The 26793-nt window shown below is 45.3% G+C and overlaps 2 protein-coding genes across 2 annotated transcripts; both read right to left on the reverse strand.

The window, feature by feature from the left end:
* Nucleotides 1-1665: 1665 nt before the first annotated feature.
* Nucleotides 1666-15951, reverse strand: faxca (failed axon connections homolog, metaxin like GST domain containing a; the record flags this gene model as incomplete). Its single annotated transcript, XM_080535241.1, has 6 exons — nucleotides 1666-1997; nucleotides 3042-3158; nucleotides 12086-12303; nucleotides 13018-13214; nucleotides 13502-13637; nucleotides 15692-15951. The coding sequence occupies 6 exons, from the start codon at nucleotides 15949-15951 to the stop codon at nucleotides 1666-1668; spliced, it is 1260 nt and encodes a 419-aa protein (XP_080391367.1).
* A 2682-nt stretch (nucleotides 15952-18633) lies between these two features.
* On the reverse strand, nucleotides 18634-25593 carry ccnc (cyclin C). Its single transcript, XM_080533276.1, has 12 exons — nucleotides 25458-25593; nucleotides 24960-25066; nucleotides 24618-24702; nucleotides 24434-24503; nucleotides 24085-24136; nucleotides 23873-23928; nucleotides 22992-23027; nucleotides 21123-21214; nucleotides 20735-20802; nucleotides 20565-20644; nucleotides 19276-19394; nucleotides 18634-19047 (listed from the first exon to the last, which is right to left on the reverse strand). Exons 1-12 carry the CDS (start codon nucleotides 25487-25489, stop codon nucleotides 18993-18995), a joined length of 852 nt encoding a protein of 283 aa, XP_080389402.1. The 5' UTR covers nucleotides 25490-25593; the 3' UTR covers nucleotides 18634-18992.
* Between the last annotated feature and the right edge of the window lie 1200 nt (nucleotides 25594-26793).

Consider the following 26793-nt stretch of genomic DNA (forward strand, 5'->3'; position numbering starts at 1 on the left):
CATCATCATCATCATCAGAAACATCAGCATAACCATCATAACCATTACAATCATCATCATCGTCATCTTTGTCAAACTAACCACAACTCCTGCTCGAAAGATTGTGGTAAGTCCCTTTCTATGAGTAACTAACTGTAAGCCGTATGCAGACGGACACAGTATGTCCCAAACAGAGATGCTGAGCAAAAGGCTTAAGTGTTCTAATCCATTCCACTATTGTTAGATTTCTCTGGGGCCTGAGGCACACACGCAAACACACATAAGTCTGTGTCAACAACGACAATCAACAATGAACGTTAGCATAGAAACGTAGATAACAGATAACAGATAATCGGCGGCAGGGGGAAAAGGGTGACTTGCCTTTTTGGCACCTATCAGCCATGCATGTCTAGTCTATCAGGTCTAATTCTACGTGATTGTTTCATCCGCTCTCAATGGCTGAATGCATAAACACACAGAATCTACAGCCTATCAGATCTATCTCTCTCCTCCTTGATATTAACGTCCGCTCGACAGAAGACTGAAGGGATATTCAAAGGAGGACTGCATAATACAAAGAGTCAGCCACCTGGGTAGGGTTAAGACTGATCCTAGACCAGTGAAATGGGTCGTTAGTGGGGTCACTAGAGGTCTTAAGACTGAATCTAGACCAGTGAAGTGGGGTCACTAGAGGTCTTAAGACTGAATCTAGACCAGTGAAGTGGGTCGTTAGTGGGGACACCAGAGGTCTTAAGACTGATCCTAGACCAGTGAAGTGGGTAGCGGTATTGAGAAGTTGTACAGGTCAGGGGAGTCACCTATTTACATTATAAGACATCGGGAATCATATATATATGTATTTATTTGCAGGCTATCTATACTATTTATACTCATATTTAAATAAAATAATCTGTATCAGATTCAGGATCTGACATCATTTATATGGAGCTGTATTTATTCACAATTAGTCCCCAATACAGTTCCTCATATTATTCATATAATATCAATACAATGATTCAATGATGACAAAGGACACAAGGACAAGTCAGTGGGGTTAGCATGTCACACACACACACGCAGGGCTGGAGTGGTGCAACTCCATGGGGCGGGGACGACGACACAGGTGACACACACACACATTTTTGCCGCGGTGATGGTGGCAACTGGACGACAGGAAGCTGGGCTACTGCTGATGATGTCACCCCCAGGTTGAGGAGTTTCTCAGCGATGGCGTCATTAACTCCTTCCTTTCTTTCTTTCTTTTTTCTCTTTCTGTCTCCATCTATCCTTCTCTCTCTCTCTCTCTCTCTCTCTCTCTCTCTCTCTCTCTCTTACTCTCCCTCTCCTTAACCCGCTCTGTTTTTCCATCCCCCTTTCCCTTCCTGTCGCTCTCTCTCTCTTTCCTTCTTTATAACCCCCCCCCCACCTCTTTCATTTTCTCCACTCTTCAGTGTGTAGAATCACAGTCCATGACCTCTCGGTTACCAGAGGCAACAGAACATCCTCCACAACATCAGCGCCCTGCTAGCTGTTTCCTCCCTCAACAAGGTAGGGGGCGCTGTGTTGACTTTCTGGACACGAGGCCCCCACAAGCGTGCACGTTGTGTACTATGGTACGTCTGTGTGTGTGTGTGTGTGTGCGAGTGTGCGCGTGTGTGTGTGTGTGTGTGTGTGTCGTGCGTCCGGTCAACACTTGAGCTGCTCCATCTCGGAGCACTCCGTGTCCATGTCCGAGTCGTAGAGGGAGTGGCCCGTGCGGTCGCTTTCGGGCGAGTGTGTATGCGTGGGCGAGGGTGCGGGCGTGTGCGTGTGTGTGTGTGAGAGCGGGTGTGTGTGCGGGCTGGACTCGTCATGGAAGGTGTCTGTGCGGGAGTACAGGCCCAGGTCCCGGAGCCTGGAGGGGGGGTCGCTCTCCTCTGTGGTGTCGTCGTAGCAGAAGTCCTCCAGGTCCACGAACCATTCGGGCCAGAAGCGCCGGCGGATCCGCTCACAGTACATGGCCAGATTGATCAGCTCGCCTGTACGGGGCAGAGGAGGGTCAAAGGTCAAGATCAATCAGCTGAAAAGCGAGTAAACGAGAATGTTAATTCATTTTATTTTCTGGTCGATAACTAGCTGATATGTGATGCCAGCTGGTGAAACCGGGAACAAGTCGGCAACCAATAAAAATATTCAGAACATTTAAATGAATTTCAGCATTGTTGAAAATCTATGACACACACGCTAGTCAAGCCAAAATATCGCAATGCAATGGATTCGGTGAGTAATCCCCACTACTACCTAGTTAGTGTAGAGTAGTGGGGATTACTCAACGAATCCATTGCTTTGCAATGTTTGACTAGCGAGGCTTGACTAGCGAGAGTGTCATTGATTTTCAACAACGTTGACATTTATTTACACTTTTCAGAATGAAAGTCTGAATATTTTGATTGGTTGCCGACTTGTTCCCGGTTTCACCAGCTGGCGTCACATATCAGCTAGTTTGATAGATTTTGCCGACTTTTTGATTGGTTGCCGACTGTTCAATAAGCCCCTTCAACTAGCATCTGGGTGCCTGAGGCCAGCCCCTCCCTGCCTGGCCTGCAGCCTCTCCCATCTGTCCCTGCATCTGGTCTGGTCTGGGCTGTCCTGCTTTGTATAACGCTTCTACCATCATACCATAATACCACACTGCCCTGGACAATGTCTCCCTTAGAGTGATATAAACACTAGAGGGCGCACTCACCCACGTATATACAGTAGAATAGTGTTTCTCAACCCTCTCCTCGGGGCACCCCAGCCGCTCCACCTATTTGATCTGTTCCACCACCAGCACACCTGATTCAACTAATCAAGTACGAACGATAATTGCTTTGTACTTGATTAGTTGAATCAGGTGAGCTGGTGGTGGAACAGATCAAATATGTGGTGCGGCTGGGGCGCCCCGAGGAGAGGGTTGAGAAACACTGCGTACTATGTGTTGATGCAATTGGCTGATACCTTCCCAACTCATAGGAAGTCCCATCCTAGTTGACTACACGGCCCAGGCAATAATCTAAAGTGTCGCAAGTTGATGACCTCACCTTTGATGAGCTGCTCTGGTCGTGTTCCAGGTAGCGTCCACATGGCTGGAGCCAGATGGCTGAACACAGCAGCGTCCACTGTGGAGAGTTTAGGACCCATCAGGTACTTCTTATCACCTACAGAGTGGTAGAAACATACACACACACACACACACGCACACACACACGCGCACACACAAACACGCACACGCAAATACTCACACACACACACACCCACACACACACACACACACACACACACACATACACACACACACACACACGTACACGCACGCACACGTGCACACGCACACGCACACACACACACACAAATATTAGCTTATGCAAAATAATACACATGGTGTAGTGTTAAATATTTACCATAGGAGGGCAGGAGTGTACTAATGTTATGAACAGGCCAATTCTTGAGGATTTGAAGCTGGGTGTTGCACAACCCAGGTCATGTAAGCTATGGCCAGTAAGACAAACCTCCTCCACAAGAGCTAGCAAGTTAGCAGGCTTTTCCTCCAGCTAGCGGTTCCCAAACTTTTTCAATCAGGCCCCCCTTGGGTAATTGGAAATATTTTCGAGCCCCCCCCTAACCCGGTCCTCACCTAGATTTATATAATTAATTGGATAAAGTTGTAAAAACATTACATTTTCTCTTCTAATAATAACAAGACACATATATCCAACTATAGTTTTATATTTTATTATGGGTTGAAAAGGAACATAAGTGCTTGGCAAATGATCCTGTGCCACTGAAATATTCAACATATCAACATTAACTAATTTCTACTGCATCACTATTCTTACTCCTCACATTCCTATCACAATTACGATCAATGACTTGTGTGTGCTTGCTTTGCCTTGCAAATCTTCTCAAAGCAGGGTTGTTGTTTTGAGACTGCCACTCTCAGTTCATTGTCAATGTTCAACTTCGACCTGTATTTGCTTTTGATAGCAGCAACAGCAGAAAAGCCTATCTCACACAGGTACGATGTTGCAAAATGCAGCAGTATTCCCACAGCTTTCTGTCCAATGAGAGGGTAGTCCTTCTCCACTCCAATCCAAAACCCAGCCAAAGTCGTGGATGTGAACTGCAGCCTCATGGTTGACTCTGAAGTCATGTCGATGTACTGTTCCTCTTCCGCAGTGCTGAACATGGCAGGTGGTGGTGCAACAAATGGATCTCTAATCCAGTCGTATTTGGCACTGTCATCCACAGAGAAGTATTTCTGGAAGCTTTGTTTCAGGGCTGAGATGTGCTCTCTCATACATGGAACCACTGTGCTCTGCAGCTCATTGGTCTCGATGAATGCCTTCAGATTCCCAAATGAGTCGATGTCCCCCTGTTCAAGTCTCCTGCCCCACATGTCCAGTTTCCGTGTGAAAGATTGTATCCTGTCTGCCAGATGTGGAAGGTGTGTGTTGTTGCCCTGCAACTGTAGATTCAATTCATTGAGCTTCTCAAACATGTCGCTTAGGTAGGCCAATTTCATGAGGAAGTCTTCATCATTAAACTTGCTGGCAAGTTCGTTCCCTTCCTCCTCCAAGAAGATTCGGATCTCATCTTTCAGCGATAGCACCCTGGACAGCACCTTTCCGCGAGAGAGCCAATGCGACTCGCTGTGAAATAGCACGGCTGTGTGCTCGGAGCCCATCTCCTCGCACAAAGCGGAAAAAATGCGAGCTTTCAGTGGTCTTGTTTTTATGTAATTGACGGTGGTGATAACATCAGACAAAACGTCATTCAACTCTGGACTCAGCTGCTTTGACGCGAGTGCCTCCCTGTGTATTACGCAGTGAGTCCACACTGCTTTCGGTGCAACGCGCTTGATGAGCGTCTGGAGCCCTCCCCGTTTTCCTGCCATGGCCTGGACACCGTCGGTGCATATCCCCACACAGTCCTCCCATTTCAGATCGGCTTCACTCAGGTATTTGTCTATGATTTTGAACAGTTCATCAGCTGTTGCTCTGTTTGGGACATAGTTGCAAAATAGCAAATCCTCGCTCAAACCCTCCGCATCAATGTATCTGACATACGCTATTAACAGACAGTCCTTGTTACTATCTGTGGCCTCGTCTACCTGGAGCGCAAAGCGTTGGTCTTTTATTTTCTCAACAAGCTGCTCTTTCATGTCTTCTGAGATGTCATTGATGCGTCTCGCAATAGTGTTGTTTGACAGGGGGATAGCTTTGAGTTTTTGGGCTGTTGCCTCGTCTATCATATGTGAAACCATATCTATTGCAGCAGGGAGTATTAACTCCTCAGCGATGGTGTGTGGTTTTTTAGACTGGGCGATACGATATGCCACTTTGTAGGAGGCAAGTTGAGCATTAGACGTAACAGATGCTGTTTTAACGAAACGGCTCTGTGACCACGGTATTCTTGGAGTTTTCTCTTGAAGAAATCGAGGGGCTTCTTCACATCAGTCGGGTGTGTGGTCTCCAAGTGACGTTTCAACTGGCTAGGCTTCATGCTATCTGCCGCTAAAGTTTTGAGACAGAGGACACACAGTGGTCGTTCCTCCGCACCGACCACATTAGACGTGAAGCCCAGGGAGAGGTATGTCATCCCCGGGAAAGCCTGCCCTCTCCAAGACTTCTCCATCACAGTGGAGAACTCTACTGTAACCCCCTCCTTGACAGCCAAGAACCTTGGAGTGATCCTGGATAACCGACTATCCTGTGCGGAGAACATTGCAGCAACGGCTCGCCCCTGCAGATTCTTCCTCTACAACATCAGAAGGATACGACCATTCCTTACCAGAGAGGCAGCGCAACTCTTGACCCAGGCACTGGTCATCTCCCGCCTGGATTACTGCAATGTACTCCTGGCTGAGCTCCACGCTTCAGCCATTAGACCTCTGCAGCTCATCCAGAATGCTGCTGCCCGGCTGGTATTCAACCTCCCCAAATACTCGCATGTCACCCCTCTCCTTCGCACCCTGCACTGGCTCCCGATAGCAGCTCGCATCAGATTCAAGACCCTGGTGCTTGCATACCAGGCAGCTAAAGGGACAGCCCCTGCCTACCTGAAGGAAATGGTAACCCCCCAAACCCCTGCCCGCTCACTCCGCTCCTCCACCTCGGCTGGCCGACTGGCCCCACCTCCTCTACACAGCAGTCGGGCTGCCCGATCACGTCTCTTCACAACACTGGCTCCCCGCTGGTGGAATGAGCTCCCCACGGCCGTCAGAACGGCTGAGTCACTACCCATCTTCCGTCGTAGACTGAAGACCCATCTCTTCAGGTTACATCTTAACTGCTCCTCCTGAGACATCTTCTGACCCTCACCACTACGTCTCCTAAAGACACCCGCTTTCCCCTCTACTGTGTCCCTAAGAACTTCTATTGCCCCCCTTGTACTGTTTCTCAGTTTCTCCAGAAAAAAAAAAAAAAAAAAAACGTTTTAGTAGAAGGCGATAGGGAGAAGGTTTTTCCTTCTATCAGTGGCCCCGGGCCCGAGCTAGATTACTCTTCCTGCAACAAATGGTGGATTGCTGATTCACATGCTTAGTATTCAAATGTATTGATTGTAAGTCGCTTTGGAATAAGGCGTCTGCTAAATGCCAAAAATGTAAATGTATGTATCGTCATACTTTCTTGACTTTGGCTTTGGGACGTTTGTCATGGGCTCCTTCGCTTTTCGTTTAGCTTCTGGTTCTTTCATAAACGTATCCATTGTTGTTGTTGCTGCTAGATAGCTGGAATGATGGGGAGGGAGAGAGCAATGACGTGAATGGAGGCCCTCTGGGCTCGCGCCCCCTCGTTGCCTCTTTGTTACAGTTTATGGCCTGCGCTCCATTCAGGTTCTCATTTTTATCATCCAACGCCCACAACACCCCTGATGGTAACCTTAAGCAAGCAGTGTTTGTTTACAGCTCTTGTGTGTGCATTTTTTTTCCCTCCCATATTATTTCTGCGCCCCCCCTGCAGTACCCCCGCGACCCACTAGGGGGGCGCGCCCCACAGTTTGGGAAACAGGCGAGCACTGACTATTTACTGAGCCTTATTGCCTATTGCATTATTTTTTATTTTATTATATTATTTTATTCCTATCCTTGTATGTACACTACACTGTTGAGAGGTAGGATTTAATTTCATGTACCGTTTACATATGTATCCTGTATCCTATAAAATACATATTTATTTTAATTTTACTAATTAATTTTACTTAATGTCTTATTCAGCTGACAAGCTCAGTCGCTGATGAGTCAAGTGTGCTAATGATGGGTTAGTTAGAACAATAATAATAATAATAATACATTATACTTATATAGCGCTTTTCTAGACACTCAAAGAGATCGAGTAGTAATAATAAAAAGAAACAAAAGGTAAATAGAAGAAAGTATAGGGGCCTAATTGAGGTAGTGCTGGGGACAGATGGGAAGGGGAGTGGGAGAGGGTTAACTGGTGAAGGCGAGCTTGAAGAGGTGGGTTTTTTGAGGGCCTGTTTAAATGTTGGGAGGGTGCTGGCCTGTCTGATGTGGTTGGGGAGGGTGTTCCAGAGGGACGTTCCAGAGGGATGGGGCTGTGGCTGAAAAGGCCCCATCACCCCAGGTCCGGAGCTTGGTCCTGGTTTGGTCGTCAGACCTGAGGCAACGGGAGGGGGATGAGGTCAGCAAGGTAGGAGGGGGCCAGGTTGTTGATGGCTTTGTAAGTGGTGAGTAGGATTTTGAATTGAATCCTGTATTTGACCGGGAGCCAGTGCAGGTTTTGGAGGACAGGGGTGATGTGGTCACGGCGGCGAGTGGAGGTGAGCGGAGGGGCAGCAGAGTTCTGGACGTATTGGAATTTGTTTAGGATGTTATTAGGCAAACCGTAGAGGACGCTGTTGCAGTAGTCGAGTCGGGAAGTTATGAAGGCGTGGATGAGTGTTTCAGCAGCGGAAAAGGACAGGGAGGGTCGGATGTGCCCAATGTTCCTGAAGTGGAAAAAAGCTGATTTAGTGACCTGGTTGGCATGGGGAAGGAACGAGAGGGTGGGGTCAAAGATGATGCCGAGGTTGTGGACGTGGTTGGAGGGGGTTACGGTGAAGCCATCGATGTTGAGTGAGAATGTCTGGGTGGAACGGGTGAGGGACTTTGGGCCGATGATGAGGATTTCCGATTTATTGCAGTTGAGTTTCTGAAAATTCAGTTGCATCCATGATTTTATGTCGTTGAGGCAGGTAGTGAGAGTGGAGTGGGTGTTAGAGGAGATGGTTTTGGAGGAGAGGTAGAGTTGGGTGTAATCGGCATAGCAGTGGAAGCGGAGGCCGTGGCGGCGGAGGACCTGTCCAAGGGGAAGGATGTACAGGATGAAGAGGAGGGGGCCTAGCACTGAACCCTGGGGGACACCGTGGGTGACGGGAGCAGTGGAGGATTTACAGTTATTTATTGAGATGTATTGATGTCTGTCTGAGAGATAGGACTTGAACCAGGGCCAGCAAGGCCTTCTCTGCTGGCCTAAACATCATCAGAATATGATTATTAATCATTATTAATTAATTATATGATTATTAATAATATATAAATTATTAATTATAAATATGATTATGAATCATTATTAATTAATTTTGATATATTATTTCCACAAATATGTATTACATTATTCCCCATAGTCTATTCTCATCATTTCATAGCTTTCCTCTTGGTTGCTCTGCTTCCAGCCTCAGATCGAGATTTGGAGGGCTGGCCTTTATTTTAGAGCTTTTATCCAATCATATTTCAGCCATAATATGTTGCCAGGGTCCAAGAAATCTGCCCGCCTGCAGAATCAACAGTGCAGCGCCTGTAGCTTAAAGTGAACGGAAACAAAACTGTGGCGTTAACCAATCAGATTTCGAGTTGGCGACTCCGAGGCCAGATAGCAGGCGTACGATAATGTGATTGGATACGCACTATTGAGAGGCAGAGCTATGCAGAGCTAGCAAACTGAACTTGAACACAGGGTTGCCAGATGGGATTGACAATTTACAGCCTAACCAGTCTATAACCGCTAAATTCAGTAGCCCATTCGGCGGTAACCCGCCCCATCTGGCAACCCTGCTTGAACAGCTAATTTGTGTAGATTTCTACGAGCTGTTTTTTTTCAACCCACAATGGCTGAAGGAGGAGATTTGGTCGCAGATATAATTACAACACCATTTTCAAGACGAACCTTTCAAGAAAAGCTGGACATCGTGAAAAGAGAACGGCCAACCCCGACGCTAGCGAGGCTATCACAGCCGGGAAAAGAGTTTGTCTGCCACTTTTAAATCACTGCTTTCAGCATTAGCGTCCATGTCTATAGAAAAGGACTTATTGGTGGAACTGAAACGCACAGATAAACTGTACAACAAGAGTCATTGAAGTCTTCTCGAGGAAAGAAAGGAGGATGGATTTTGTGTTCAAATGATCAGTTGTTTTGGTGAGTACAAAGCATTTTATTTTTTCTGCAAGCGATGTAGAGATGCTGCACACTGGCTCAGCTGTGCAGTAAGTGGGGGGGGGTGTGCTTCAATGAGATCTTTTAATCACTTCCCGGGGTGCTATCGTCGAAAACACCCCTGTGACCGTATGAACATGAGCAAGATAACCAGCCTTGAATGGACTCGATACGGTTCTCCTATCGAGATTGACAGACCGATAAGCAAAGTTCGGGAAATAACTGACGCTTTCGTTTTCATGCAATGAATTTAATACACCCAGACGAGGTGAACGCTTAGCGGGAGAGAAATTGCAACGCCTGGTTATACTGCGTTTCTGTCTAAATATATAGTTTCTAGAGCCATGGCGTCATAATGATGGTATTAAGAGGTAGAATAATTCAGGTAGGACTGTGTAGGACATCACTGGTCACACGCCACTGGTCATTGGTCATTTTTTGTAGTGCTGTTTCAGTGCTGTGTTTGGAACGGAAGCCAGATTAGAATGGTTCATACAGGTTATTGGAGTCGAGGTGGGATTTGAGTTGGGAAGCAACAACTTTCTCAAGGATTTTGGACAGGAAGGTGAGATTGGAAATGGGTCGGTAGTTGTTGGGGGTGTCAGGGTCGAGACCGGGTTTTTTAAGTATGGGGTAATAGCAGCGAGCTTGAGGGCAGGGGGACAATGCCGGTGGACAGGGAGGAGTTAATTATGTTTGTGACGAGTGGGGTGAGTGTGGGGAGACAGGCCTTGACTAGGGATGAGGGAATGGGGTCCAAGGCGCAGGTAGAGGACTTCATGCTGGTGACGGAATCAGTGATTGGACTGAAAGATTTAAGAGGATGACTTGGGGGTTGTGGGAGGTTGGAATGGGGGTCAGGGAGGGTGGTTGGAGAGGCAGCAGTCAACTGGTTGTGTATTGTGTCAATTTTTGTTTTAAAGAATGTTAGAAATAGGTTGCATTTGCTGATGGTGAATGAGTTAGAGATAGTGTCCATGGGCTGGAGGAGTTTGTTGATGGTGGAGAACAGTGTTTTGGGGTTGTTACGGAGAGCCTGCACTACTGGTACCTCTACAATAGCACTGAAAACCCTTTGTTTCTGAGTCTGTCTGGAGTGTCCAGGCGGGCAGGGTTTGCACTGATAAACAACTATTCCATGTATTCCTTTGCGGCAGGCGAACTCAATCAACCACAGCTAAGTATATGAACCCAAGTCTGTTTTACAAAAAAACCTAATGGGTCAACATCTGGTCTGTGCTCTAAAGAATGAGAGAGATGAGACCTCAGAACAGGTGGAGGCTGCCTGAGGTAGAAATCGGAGGACGGCCTCATTGTGATGCATGGAATGGAATGAGGTGTGGTATTTGAAACCATCCCTAGTTCCATTCAATGCATTACAATGAGCCTGTCCTCCCATTTCTACCTCTACCACTGCTCAGAACCCCCAGCTATACTAGCTGTCACTCATCCTCTGGCAGGTTGACTAGTCTGCCTTCACCTGGGTCATTTCGGGTTGAAACCTGCAGATCGTTCCTAATGTATATGTGACAGCAGCTGGTGAAACCAGGAACGAGTCGTTGCGATGCAATGGATTCGAGTAAGTGAGTAATCCCCACTACTACCTTATTACCACCTAGTGTAGAGTAGTGGGGATTACTCACCGAATCCACCTTGTTAGTGTAGAGTAGTGGGGATTACTCACCGAATCCATTGCATTGCAATGTTTTGGCTTGACTAGCGAGTAGGTCATTGATTTTCAACAACGTTGACATTTATTTACATTTTTCAGAATAAAAGTCTGAAGATTTTAATTGGTTGGCGACTTGTTCCCGGTTTCACCAGCTGCTGTCACAATAGCCTACAGTACTGTAGCAGAATCTACAGATCATTTACATTTACATTGTTGACATTTAGCAGACCTTAGCCTTTATCCAAAGCGACAAATACATTTTGTCTAAAGTAAGTGAATCATCTATACATCAGTCACCCTAACCCTAAGAAAAACTAATCTATGCTAGGACCAGGGGCCATTATACAGATTATCGTTTTTTTCTGATGCATGGTGGTAGCAGTCACAGTCAGCAGGGCAACATCTAACATCTACATTTGAAGTTGAATCACACAGTATCATCAACCCTCCATCTTGAAATTGAATATGAATGAATGATCTGATGGCAATGGAATGTGGACTCAGATGAACTTTAGGCCACTCTCCAAGAGTGAAACCATCTGACACCGTTTCTATGAGCAACACCTTAAAGGCTGCAGTACATGTATTACATTAACATTTTTGGCATTTAGCAGATGCCTTTATCCAAAGCGATTAACAAAAAATACATTTGACTAAGTGAGTGAGTCATCTATCCACCATTCACGGCAGGAAAAAGTCATCTACTGTATGTATTTGGTAGCGCTAGACGAACAAAACATTGTGCATTATGGAATGGCATGGTAATAATAACAATGTTTGTATTGAAATGACCACATTTTATGATAATCATTAAGAGAGTGATTATGACCTCTGTGATCATATCACAGTTCGCAATCTCTACCATATTTTTATGATTGTGGTCACGAGTGACAATTACTTTGTGATGTCACATGTCAAATATTCGTCAGATTCCAGATTACAATCTCAGTGTAACGGTGTGTGAACTAATCTGCGTTACCGAGCAGGGTGGCCAGCGTGCGCATGTCCTTCTCCATCAGAGCGTAGACTTCCTCCTTGGAGAAGCGGCCAATCCCGTGGCCGTACATCTCCCGCTTCACGATGCCGCCCGTCAGGTGACTCAGGATCCACTTGAGGAGGTCGCTGAGCGGCCCGCTCACCGCCAGCATCTTCTGGGTCTCCTCCAGGTTGTCCACCCACTGACAGTATGCGATGGTCCTGAGGCACACACACACACACACACACAAACACACACAGACACACACACAAACACACACAGACACACACACACACACACACACACACACACACAGGCACGGACACACACACAAACACACAAACACACACACACATGGACACACACACGGACACACATCCACAGAAACAAACACACACACAGACATGGACACGGACACACACACACACACACACACATTTGAGCACAATAGAATAGTGTGAATTACAGGGAAACTCTATATTTCAGAGGTTATACATATGCTTGGACTTGTGCATCATCAGTGCAGTCTAAACACACACCAGCACTGATGTATAAACACCAACACAGCTGCATCACACGCATGGATGAAAACATGACCACTCACACATTCTACAGTATGTACACAGTACTATATATATATGTACACAGTAACCAGGACAGAAACAATACAGAAACAATACTGTGGATACAGAACAATAGTGGGACTCTCTGGAACAACAAGTCACCAGTGCTGAGAAACGCACTCTTGTCTGCTGCAGTTGGTCAATTCGATTTCATTTCAGTCAATTCAGGAAGTCAATTCGATTTAGAAAACATCGAGAAATGTTCAATGTACAAAGCTTCTCGTTTTTTGTAGATTGAGAAATCATTGAAAACAAATCCCCGAGGTGACCGAATCGGGAATGCAACCCTAGTTGCGTCAACAAGGCCCTCACCAGTAGAAGTGTTCCTCCACCATCTTGGTGACCGCGCGCGACACGGCCCTCTCCTGTGGACTCAGGCTCTTGTTGAGCCCCACGCCCAGTTTCTCCTCCAGGAAGTCGATGATGAACTCTGTGCCACACACCTGCTCCTTGTTATACTCGATCCATGGCATCTTGCCCTGGGGAGACAGCTTCCCATCAAAGTAGTTCTGTGGGAGAGAGGGAAGGAGAGGTGGAAAGGGGGAAGGAATGGGGGGAGGGGGGACAACAGAGGGAACATTTTATTTTGAAGCATGATCAGAGACTTCGCACTGGTTAGAAATGCACATACTCAGTCTCTCGTTTTCTCTCTCACTCTCCCGCTGCTCTCTCAAACACACCAACACATGCAGACAGACAGACAGACACACACACACACACACACACACAGACAGACAGATAGACAGACAGACAGACAGACAGACAGACACACACACACACACACACACACCCCTACCTGATAGGGCAGGTCTACCATGCGCAGGTAGGTCTCCATCTTGAGGCAGAAGGGGGAGAGGGAGGGGACCCCACTCTTGGGCCGGGAGAACTGGTGGAGGATGATGGCGTCTTGAGAGTCCAGCTCTTGCTCCTTCCTGTAGACCAACCAGGACGAAACAGGTTGAGCTTTACGAATCAATACTCAAAGAATCAATGATAATTACTGAAAATCAATTAGTTGCTATGTTTGTGCTCAAGGCTTGTATGTAATGTATGAAATGTAAAGAGGGCTCAGCATTCCCTGTTCAAATAGATATATATGTTAATGAGAGACTCCTTGATAAAAAAAAACGGAAAGATAAATGGAATAATTATTTTAATAGTTAGGTTCTGATAAGTGCCAGCGAATTTGGGGAATACCATCTACTTAGTGCAGGGCAGATTTCCACTTCGAATTCAATCCATTCCTTTGACTTTCCTTTAATATCTCGATGCAGGCTTAACCTACAGAGTTGTGGCAGTCCTAAGCCATATAGCATATTCAATATATGAATACATGCTGGAATTGAATAGTGACAATGTTCTATTAAATGTTACAGTAGGTATCTTGTGCATTGAGTATTCACTAGCATGGCACTGGTACAGTTAACTGATACGGGAGCTTTGCACAACACTGAACCGGCCTCAGCCAAGAGCGACATTGCCAACGGGACACTACAATGTCAAAACAATTAGGACATCTCAGTGTGAGTTGTTGCAATGCAATGCAACTGCAGGAGGCGATACTAGATAAGAATGCACATTAATCATACTGACCAACACCGTCACAAAAGAGGGCTCGGGTGACGTGCAAATAACGCAGATCTGAAAGAAAAGTGCTGAAACGTGAAGATCGCATCAGCGGAGCTGGACTACCGTGGCGCTGTCCACTCCCCGGTGGTGCTGAAATGCCCACTGCCTCAAAAAAAGCTTTTCCTCCAATTATCTAATGAATGCATTGGCCTACCACTTCGATACAGTGGCAGAGAGGACTCAGTCAACTACACAGCAATACGCTACTAAGACACATAATAAATAGGAAGACAATTTAATGATCCTACAAACACAAACAACGTACTATTGAGAAAACAAGCATTGTGCGATAGCCACGTTTAACGACACAGACGATGCATATTTATATTTACAAAATCAAGCTTTAGCGCGCACACACACACACACACACCCACACACACACACACCCCTTATCGTTTAGATGAAATCCAGTGCATCGATCTCTGAGTGTGTAGTTGTTTCTAAAAACGGCATTGCTGAGTAGGCCTTCCAGCCTTCCAGCCTTGCTGCATGTAACATGGGATGTTTGTGTAAGAACAAGACCATCATAACTCAATCACCACCAGAACCATTATTTCAGCGAAAACTCCGGTGAAGCTGCAGTTTCTCCATCTCCTTAACGAATGGCCAATTCCTATTAGCTAATGTGCTCGGGCCTGGCTCACATCCGAATCGGCATTCTCTCACGTGAGGGTAGAGGGAAAGGTCATCCTGTCACAACCGCAGTGGGTTTTCGACAGCGAGCGAGATTCGGCTTAACATAAACAGGCTCGAGACAGAAACAGGAGAGACATCTTTTGCCTTGTAGGACATTCTCATAGCTCACAAGTTCGCAGCCCTTTCATCTCATGTCCTTGAGAGATTGTTGACAGGCTGCATTAAAGTAATTTCTTGTAGCCTTCTGGAAATAACAGAACCCCCCCCCCCCCCCTCCAACAGATTTGAGGCAGGCTATATCGTATATGCAGCAATGGATGTATGCATGTTCATTCGACATCCCATAGGCTATTGCAATAGAATACCAAAAGCTCGCGTGACTCATTTGTTTATTATTATTTTTTCTCCCGTTGCTCTGCTGAAGCTGGAATCTCCTTGAAGCGGGCACGGGCCGTTACGTTACATCACAACCCCCCCCCTCCTCCCACTCACGAATTCTTATTCTCAACCAATTTCACTCGTGTGCACCTCTCACCCCGCCCAACTCGCGCAGATTAAGTAGCCTAGTATCATACACCGAAGGAAAATACAACACAACAATCATTTAAGAATCATGCATTGCCACTACGGCAACCATTTTACATTCATATCAACATTCAGGCCCCAATTATTGATTGTAAACAAGCGATGCGTTAAGCATTATTGACAGCTTCTCCGGTACCTGATGGCGAGCAGCTCATGCAGCAGATAGGCAGCGGCGGCGAGCAGAGCGCCCCCGGTCAAATAGAGCGTTTTCCGCCACCAAGAGTCCGAGCCCAGAGCCGACATGATGCCCCCGTAGTCCTGCAGAGGGACGGCGATGATGTACCCATAAAAAGAGAGGTGCTCATCGGAGCCGCACAGACCGAAAGAGAAGCTCTGATTGCGGCCAAGATCAACCACACACGACCGCGTCCAGGCGAACCCGACGCGCCAGTACATTCTCTCTCTCAGTGGCCTCTTTCCGCCTTGCTTTGGCCCGTTTTGGCTTCATCAACGGGGGCTTCATGGGTGCCGAGACGTCCCGGTGCATGATGCGGCTGGGAGCAGGTGAACGGCGGCCATCTCGCAACCTGGCGGTTGTCCCCGCAGCGGGGTCGGCATCCTCCGCAGCCGCTCGCCCGCCGCTGTGTCGCTCTCTGGCGCGGATGAGAGTGACGTCACTAGGACTGTACCTTTGGGTACCAGCTCCTAGAGGTGACTGATATATATATATATATAGGTAGACACATTATCTGATGTCGTTTGCAGAGTTAAATGTTTTTCACTCATTCTGTCAACCGAGTTTCTACAAACTGTAATCTGAATTGATTGAATATCAGGCCATATAAATGATGTCTCTAAAGGTACCCTACTAGTGTACAATGGACAGTTCTGTTTTGATAACGGTTTGCTTTAACCAGCTGCATTCTCTCTCTTTACCACTAGGGGTCGTTCTACAGCCACATTTGCATGGCAGTGTATGATTTATGACAAGAAAGCATTTTTTATGCAAGGAAATTCTCTGTCTAACCCAGTCTAGAACACACAATGTAAACAAACAAAACGGTCTAATTATTCCGGAGACAGATAGAAGAGACACACCAACTAATTTGGTTACCACAATATCCATTTTATTACCACAAAAGGGCTTTCAAAAGAAATACATTTCAAGTAATACTTGAGAAATCATGTTTATTTATTTATTTCCTCTGTATTGTGTTTCTATTGGTGCTCGCTTGAGATGGAGAGATGGGGTACAGCCCTTAGTGTGCCCAGCGAAGGGAGCATACTTGATAACAGACGGAGGCTGTTGAGGCCGGGATAAAATGCTCAGGGGTAAACTAGGGGGGTAGTCCATCAACGTCGCTAAAGGACAATCCAGACTTATTTTGATAAATCCGGCGACATTTGTAAAAAAATAAATAAAAATAAATCCAGCCTTATCACGAGACTTGATCAATCTAAAATAAGCCTGGATTTTCCTTTAGTGACGTTGATGGAATACCCCCCAGTTCTGGCTGCATCTCAACAGCCTAGAGTGGTTTCCTCTTCCTGTCTTCTCTCTTTAACCTGCACTGATCTGCTCACAGAGGACGGGTGAAAGCAACATGAAGGTGGCCCCATGAACATCTGCTTTTATCCAGTTATTTTACTTCAGTGAAGATTAAAAGAAAAGGGAGACCGGGAGAGGAAGTCACTTAAGACTATTGGGACACACTCCCCTTAAAAAGAGGACACGACATTCCCCTTATGGAATCTCAACAGGGAGGACATCTTTCTTTTACTTTTACAAGAAACAGTGTGAGTGTGCTCTTAGTAAGTCTTTTTTTCCTTTTCTTTAAACCAGCAGCTTTATTTTGTAAGGCATTCAAGCACCCTGTTCTGGACACACAAACACCTCACAGAACGCAAGAGAAAGTATATCGCACGCACGCACACAAAATATATAAAGATACCTACAGGTAAATATGCACACAAACATATTGCCACAGTTCATTTGATTATACAGTACATGGCAGGTACACACAAAGGAAAGAAGTTGGAGGCCCTGTTCCAACACTTTAGAAACTCATCCTTCCTTGAAGTTATCACTTACCTCCAGATTAGAGGAATCTTGTCACTGCATTGCTTCTTTTACCAATCAAGTCATGACAGATGAGTGATTTCTTCACAGAAGGGAGGGAGGAAGACTCTCCAGTATTCAAACGGGGCTGGAGTCTTGCTTGCAAAGGATTGATTCAAATTGTCATCAAGACCCAACAGCAGAATAGACTCCTCAAGTAATACAGAGCAAGACCGTGATCAACTGGATGGCCTGGCTCATCTACAATATTCAACTGTACATCTAAAACTAGGAAAAGGATCATGTATTAAAAAAAAAAAAAAAAAAAAAAAACATTGTTGCAGGAAAGTGAATTCATGATGGTAGAAGAGTAGTTTGTGTAAGGCAGACTTAGCTAATGCAGTTCATGATTTCTAGTTCTAGCAAATTTGCTCACTGAAGCAAAACAAACAAATATCACAAGAGGTAAGCAAGAGTAAGGCATATTACAAATGGAGGGGTGGGAAAGGATGGGGAAAGTATCGTAACAGTAAATGAAAGCATCTCAAGCTAATGTGTACCCCAGAATTTTACATTCTCACCTCCGTACCTGCCAAGTCCTGTGACCACTGACCAACCAGCGCAGATCTCAGAAAGCAGGACTTCCAATCAAGAAACACAGCCTTACATCCAATCAGATCATGTCTCTTCAGTACAGGGTCCAATCATCTTGCAGACACCAGTAGCAAGGACCACCATACTCCCTGAGGAATGAATACACTCCCAAATGGGCAACAAAGACATGTGCGCACGCACATATAGTCACTCACCCACCCACCCACCCACCCACACACCGGACACACACCGGACACACACCCTCACATACACTGATATTAATGATCAAGTTCTCTGGTCCCGGAGCTCCATATTAAAATGACTTCTCCCTGAGGCTATTCAAGGAAGTCAGGATCATCACAATAAATGAAGTTAATTCAACATACACCCCCCCACACACACACACACACCCGATCTATTGACCTTTCACCCCCCCACCTCACCCCCGAACCCAACCGCCACCCTTCTACATTTGATAGCTTCCTCACAGTTTTGGTTCAGGTCCATTAGGTTTTAGCAGTTTGAGACAGAGGCCATTTTCCTGGCAGCACAAGACGGTAACGTCCCAGGCGTTCCTCTCCCGTGGCTGACCAGGCGGTCTGGAGAGAGGCATGCTGAGCATGTGAAGAACAGGGTTCCTGTGTGTTTTCTTTTTTGTTGTGGATATGTTATGTCAAGCTGATTTGGATTTGAGGTTTGGGGCAAGGGAACCCCAGGTGTTCTTCCTTTATTTTGTCGGTTGTAAATGTAAGGGAGTTCTGCCTCTGATGTCACAATGTTGCTGTGCAACCTGATAAGTCGTCGTCGTCTCCTGCTCCCCCAGAATATGGATCCCAAACGCGGACTATGATTGGCTGTAAGATATGTTCTGGTTGCCGTTGGAGCTCTGGTCATTGTCACTGGTAAACAAACAAACAAATAGGAAAGGGTTAGTTTATACAATTCCCAAGTTATTGATTAGCATAGAACTTCCTATTGGTTGATTCTTATAATCTGAGTTACTCAGGTATCCTCTTTCTACAAGCTTCCAAGTCAGAAATGTCAGAATGTCATTCGTTTTCTAGTTCCGGGCAAACATGAAAATAAATACTAAAGACATAATGAGTCCAGGTCTAAGACAGGGCTACCTGTTGGGGGGTGGTTTGGGTTTGGGCATCTTGAGGAGCACACCGGCCATCTCCTTGCGGTCATCAAAGTTCTTCCACTGGTCGTACAGCTTCAGGATCACTCTGATGATCTCCAGGATCTGGTTGGACAAGATCTACGTCACCTCACATGGCTCTCCTGTGATCAGGACATGAACTGGCACTGCCAACCAGCGCTTCTCTCTGAGTGATGAAGCTGTCTAATCACTCCACATCTTTCGTCGGAGACTGAAGACCCATCTGAAGTACACCTTAACTACCCCTCCTGAGACATCTACTACCCCACCTGCACTGTTTCTCCTAAGACATCTACTACCCCCTGTACTGTGTCAATATCAAATACATTTAAAAATCTGCCTTCTTCTAGCACGACGACTGCCAATGACCCCTGGCCAAAGCATAGCAGGAAAAGTACTATATGACTAATGGATAGACGATTCACTTACTAAGTCAAATGTATTGATTGGAAGTCGCTTTGGAATAAAGCGTCTGCTAAATGTAAAAAATGTAAATGTCTATTTGTATGGCTTTACACATTACCACACTTTAACACAGCATACACTAACACATGGTCAGGCAGAATGTTGCTGTGACATGGGATTAAAAACATTTAATCCCATTTAATCCCCAAAACATTTAACCCACAACCTATTTCCCCTGACACAAACACCTAATTGACTCAATGAAGAAGTGAGAGAACTTGATAGGTTAGAAGTTAGAAGTAATGGCGTAGCACACTAAGCCATGTAGTCGCAGGGTCCCCCGCTTCGATTACCGGACGTGGACCTGCATGTCATCCCTCCTCTCTCTCACCCATCCTTCCTGTCAATCTCTCCTGTCTCTATCCTCCTCTCTCTCTCACCCATCCTTCCTGTCAATCTCTACTGTCTCTATCCCAATAAAGCAGAAATGTCCTAAAAACATAGGGTTAGGGGGTAGGGGCCGCTGTGGGAATGGAGCAAAGGACATTCAGCAAACATGGCCAAGGCATTGCAATGGTATAGAAGTTGACCATGGCCATGACCGTCTTAGGGTTACAGCAGGGTTAGGGTGCTAAGACAGTGTTTCCCATACATAGACCAGACTGTGGCGGACCACCATAGTCTCATTTGTTCCGCCATAGTCTCATAACGAACAAAGTATTTTTAATACTGGGGGGGCATTAGAGCTTTGTTTTTCTTTTTTATCCACCAGTTTCACAAAATCCTGTGGGAAATCCTCTGATAGAACTCAATGTTAGGGTGTGGTGTGGGGGCGGGCTAGAGCCTTACCTTATCCATGTCAACAGACAGCTCAGCGAACCACTGTCTGGCATCCTTCTGCTGTACCACACAGGCCACGTGTAGACAGGCTGTGGGGGTGGGGGGGGAGAGAATTAATGTAACCGGATGTTTCACTAGCCTAGTGACCAATAGGAGAGGGGCCAGAGGGCGACTCTTACCAAGAGCGATCATGAAGGGGGGGTAGAGGAGACAGAGGTCGGTGCGATACGTATCGTTCACTATTCTCCTGCAGAAAGAAGAGTGAACCAATCAGTTTCTAACACACACACACGAAAAAGTGTTTCAAAGAAAATTTAAAAACACGCAAAACACCTGCATCCTTACGTTTGACATTTTTACCATTTAGCAGATGCTTTTATCCAAAGCGACTTACAATTAGAGATTACAGGGACAGTCTCCCTGGAGTAACTTAGGGCTAAGTGGCTTACTCAAGGGCACACTAGTGGTGGTGTTCCCCAGGTGGGATTTGAACTCATGACCTTCTGATCACCAGTCCAACTCACTATCCCATCACCACTACTCCTCACAAGCACACTACACACGTACCAGGCTAGTGGTAGTAGCATGTCCTCCTGCCCCATGTCCTGAACGTACTGTAACAGGGGTCTGTAGGGGTGGTACACAATAAGACAACAATCCTGAAAAAGAAAATGCGAGAATCAAGTTTATTCTTACAAGAGAGTAAGAGAGTATGGGCCAATCCCAATTCACCCCTACGGCTTCGTTTTCACCCCTACGGCTTCGTTTTGCACTTTCACGTTTAGGGTAGGGGTGTCCCAATTCATATTTCATCGAGGGTTAGGGGGAAGGAGGAGGGCTATCCACGGCTTCGTTTGGAGCGTGTTAACGACCAGACTACCTTCGGAGCCATACCCCTACCTTTCACCATGCATTGCGAATCATCTACAGCAATCTTATTTCGCTCTCCAATGCAGAAGACAGCCACAAATGTCATTTACTTTTTCTATAATTACTTATTAATAAAGATTTGAAAAAGTATGATAACCATCTTATTATCTTAGTTTCATGTAATTTCAATGCATTATAGACCTTTTCTTTATAACAAGCATAACAAAAAATAATCGCCTTTATGCCGACGTGCTGCTCTAACCTTACAGGCTGATTTGTGGAAGACAGTCGCGCATATGACATATTTCCATGTCTTGCATTATAGCCCTTTTCTTTACAACAAGCATAACACAGTCCAGCGTGCAGGGAATTGACGACATGCGTGAAAGGGAGCAACACGGGTATCTACCGGCATTTGGCTCAAGCACAGCCTTCCCATAGAAGGCATGGCATGGAGCACGATTCACATTTCCGAGATGTACAATCCTGGTTATTTAGAAATAAATTATTACCTGTGGCGTTTGACAGCGGATGATGGTAGACATATTTAATGTTAAGTTATCTATCTAACATTAGGCTGATTTGTGCATGATAGTCGCGCGTTCCATGTAACATTTCCCCCCCTTGACGGTATATGACGATATAGCTGTATAGTGGCACTTAATAAACCAAAACAACCCGCAATCTAACCCGAGCAGTTGTTATTATGTAATATTATTGATGGATGTGCCATTTTTGATGGAGAGCAGTGAGCGGAAGACTCATCAGGAGCATGTAGTTAACTAATGCAGTGGACAGCGGTTGTTTCTCCAGCGTTCCTGTCACGTCGGATTTCGGAACGCCATCAAAATAAATCTGCGCTCCCTGTAAGTCATGCATTTTTCCATGTCTTATTTCCCCCCCGAAATGTAACTTAAGTTCAGCCTCGAAGTTGTTGCACTGTTGTCCTATATCAGTGCAGACTGTAAGGGTAGGAGCACAGGTTGCATACAGGTTAGAGCGCCGTTATTCTGTCATGGTCTGATAATGAAGCATTGTTCTTTTTTATTTGATGACTTGTTTGATCGAATGATAGCGTAAAAGTTAAGTTGTGAATGAATCGCGAGTGTCAATGCTTTTCTATGACAATACTGATGACGTATCAGGGTCTTGAAGGGTTGTCCCATTTCATAGGGAAAAATTTCAACCACTATGGCTCTGTTCCAAGGCCTTGGCTCAAAAGCGAGTGGCACTCAAAAATGAGCCATAGGGGTAGAAAAGGGAATCGGGATTGGGACTAAAACTCTTAGGCTTCAGTTCCTCGACATTGCAGCAACAAGAGAAAAATAGTAAAGCAAAAGTATAGCAATAGTTATAAAAAAGACAAGTAAGGCAAGAGACAATTGAGCAATACAATAATACAAGGTAGCAGTAGATGGTAGAGGTAGTATTGGAATAAAGAGCCTGTTAATGAATCACCCAGTCAATCAGAACCTAGCCTGTATGGTAGGGTCTCCAGACAATCAGAACCTAGCCCTGTATGGTAGGGTCTCCAGACACACAGAAAGCGTTCCATACGCTACTCACCATCAGCTCCAGTAAGTAGAACTCGCATTCAAATATCTGTGGTATGGAAGAAAGGAAAATAACAAGAAACACCTATTAGACAAGTGTAGCATACATCATAATGGCTATTATGCATCATCAGGGCATCTCTCAGAGTGAGAGAGAGAGAGGAGAGAGAGAGAGAGAGAGAGAGAGAGAGAGAGAGAGAGAGAACATGCATTTGATTCTAACAGCATCCTACTACCTTACAGTGTTAATCATCTCGTCCTGTATCAGATAATCAATAATAGTGGACATAGTTTTCTGACAGGCCAGGTGTTAGGACAGCCCGGACGAGGTCCTGGCAACTCCTTGGAGACGGGAGATAAATAACCAGCACTGCGCAGCAAATTCACAAACCACTTAGCACCGGGGCGAGAGATGCGACTCGGGCACGGGCACGGACACACACACACACACAGACACAGACACACACACACACCACCGGGAGTGACGGTCAGAGCCATCTCCTGTGACAACGGGAGTTTCGCCGCAGCGTGTGAACATCAGTGGTGGAATGCGTCACCTCCGCGCACGCCGACATACCGACACTACAACACACGCTCATAAGGACAATACAGTCATCCATCATACTGGGGTGTTTCAACATCAGTGACGAGGGACTTCACAATAGTGTGTGTGTTTGTCACCTAAGAGAGTGGTACCATCTCCATAATACTCTTGACCATAACAGAGCTTAGCGTTTCCCCTGCAATTGCTAAAGTTTGCCGGACACACTTATTCTACTTTTGATAATTGCTAACATTTATGAAGCGTTTCATTAAACAAGAATAATCTCAAAGTGCATGAAATAACACGGAAAATAGAAAATAAATACATTTGGATGGCAAGGTAACACTTACATGGTTCATTCGATAAGGGAATTCCTTTGGGAAGGCGTAGGAAAATCGTGTTTTTACTGTTCATAAAATGAGAAAACACTGGTTAGACCATACACAATGGCATCACAGGATGAACAATACTAGCATGTGGCCATTGTGCCACAGTACTGAAGTATTTGTCATCTGTAAGTGAGAATCTGCACAGAAACATGTGATAGGGTCTCCTAACTTACACACAGACGTAGCTGCAGAGATCAGCCTGGTGTTGGAAACCACCCCAAACTCCTGCAGGAGACAAAAAACTAGAAGATTGGTGTATACAGTTAACAATATACCACATTATCATACGTTGGCCAACTCTGTTCAATGCTTCAACAAAGTCTGCAGAGCATAGCTGAGACAGGATGGCATAACGGATTCCACAAACTTAGTTCAACTTCACCACATTACATTAGCAGCCTACATAATTGTATCCAAGGTAAGGAAACAAATGCGTAATTCTGGCCTTTGGAAGCAGGGAATGTTGGACATTCATCCCTTTAAATGAAAATTCCCCATCATTGTAGGAACAGATTCCCCTACCTCCACTTTAGAGGCCAGAAAGACACAGGTAGGAGCCATGAGCACCGGGTCGATGCTCTTCAAGGAGTACCTGCAGAGACGACCACAACCATGATTAGACTACACAATGCTCTAGTCTATCCATTCAGAGGTGGACTCAACTTTCCGTGACAAAGGAAAGACCACTGTCACCATGGAGACCCACCTGGCATAGAAGCGTTTGAAGTACACCGTCGCTGTGGCGATGACCTGCTGCCGCAGCTTCAGGTGTTCCCCCAGGGCCTGGATGACTGAAACAGGGTGATAAAACACAGAACACATCAAACTCCTAACAAATAAAAACAAGTTATGCACAGTTTCACTGTAAAGTACACATTACAGGACTGATACAATGAAGCAATACATTTATTACATACTGTTGATGGGAGCACTGGGGAGGAGCACTGGGGGGAGTTGCGGGTAAAGAGATACAACAGTTATAACTGAGAAGGTGATTCAGAAGCTAGCCATCCAGCTACTAGCTTCTGTACTAAAGATAAACCTCTACCATTGGCAAAGAAGATCTGGAGTTTCCAGTACTCCTCTTCAGTGAGAAACTTCATGTCCTTCTGGCGCTCCTTAATCAGGTCCTGCTTGTCCAGGACCCACTGCAGACTAGGGGGGGGAAAGACAGTGGAAATCATGAACATATAACATATATATACATAAAGGCGAACATATACAGAACCTCGATTATTACTATTATAAGCTAATTGAACAATACATAGGAAGTCGTTAGCTAGCTACGCTGTCAAGCTAACGATCTAGCTGAAGTAGCATACAAAGTGTTGAGACACAAATACATTTGCTAAGTAGTTGACGTTAACTAACTCAACATAGGAAACATTTCGCAAAGCTATTTCTGTTTACCCAATGAACTAAATACGAGACATGAGTAAGATATCAAGCTAAGACAGCTCGGTGGCTAACTGGCTAGGCCCCAAAACAAAAGGTGTTGATTTCCATAAACAGTCCTAAATCTATCATGTTATAACAAAAAACGTACTAATGCGAGCTCTGCCAGAAGTTCCCTGCCATGGCTTTAGAGTTGAGGTAGAAAATTCTACTTTAAATCGGATGTTTTTATTCCCAAAGAAGTGGGCAGCGAGAAGAAAGTGGCCAGTTATTGAATGTGCAGTGTGACATGCAACATGTTCCTGGCGGAGGCTGGTGGTCACGATGACATTGTTCCGGCAATTTAGGTTCCGGATAAATAAAGACAATAATAAACTATAATAAACAGTTTAATTTCGCCACATAGGGTTAGGGTTAGTCATAAATTAGTCATGATAACATTGGCATTTGGCACTGTGTAAGTCCATCTCTTCAGCCATCTTTAATCTCTCGAGGCAAACATGATCTGAAGATTTTTACATTTACATTTTTTGCATTTAGCAGACGCCTTTATCCAAAGCGACTTACAACAAATACATTTGACTAAGTAAATGAATCATCTGTCCACCAGTCATAGCAGGAAAAAGTAATCTATGCTCGGGGGCCATTGGCAGTCATAGTGCTATACGGAAGATTTTTTCAGTAGAGAAATTGATAGTCATTCATGTGAGTAAAATCTTGTTGATTTCAAAGAAGAAAACGTGTGAACAAATCAAAACATATTATTAAACAACCATGATCCAGAGGAGCATAAGGTAAGGGTCTAGGGGGAAACTGTCACTGGAATCATACTGTGCTGATGTTTCAAGCTCAATTTGGTTTCTATTCACACATCTAATAGACTACAACCCTGTGCACCTGCATGCACGCCCACACATGGAAAGAGTCCTGGGGATTAACAGCCTAAAAGACATCATATGATTCCTTACAGGGATGAGAGTGAGACACTATGAGCAAGCAATCCACACCCACGCTTTATTCACATTGGGTGACTTGAACCAAAGTTCCAAATGAGATAAGGTGAGGCATGTGTGAGTGTGTGAGGGAGTGCAGAGTGGGGGTGGGGAGGGGAGTGCAGAGGGGGGGTGGGGAGGGGAGTGCAGAGGGGGGGTGGGGAGGGGAGGGGGCTGGCATCATTAGTTGAGAACAGTACGGTGTGATTGTTGTGCAACCCATTGATTGATTGAAAACTTTATTAGAAGATTTGCAGAAGTAGGTACATGAAAGTACATATTACATACAAGGTCAACTAAAAGGATAAAAAACCCAAGAAAGCCACTGGCTTATTTCAATTGGGGTCCTTGATTCTCAATTCATCGTTACATGTAAGACAGACAAAAAAACTAGTACTATCTACAAGATAATACAGACAAATAACTATTACTATCTACAAGATAAACATACATCCATCATGGGAAGAACAATACAACAAAACATAAGGTATGTAC

Source organism: Nansenia antarctica, assembly GCF_963989245.1.
Source record: "Nansenia antarctica genome assembly, chromosome: 6".
NCBI classification, from domain to species: domain Eukaryota; kingdom Metazoa; phylum Chordata; class Actinopteri; order Argentiniformes; family Microstomatidae; genus Nansenia; species Nansenia antarctica.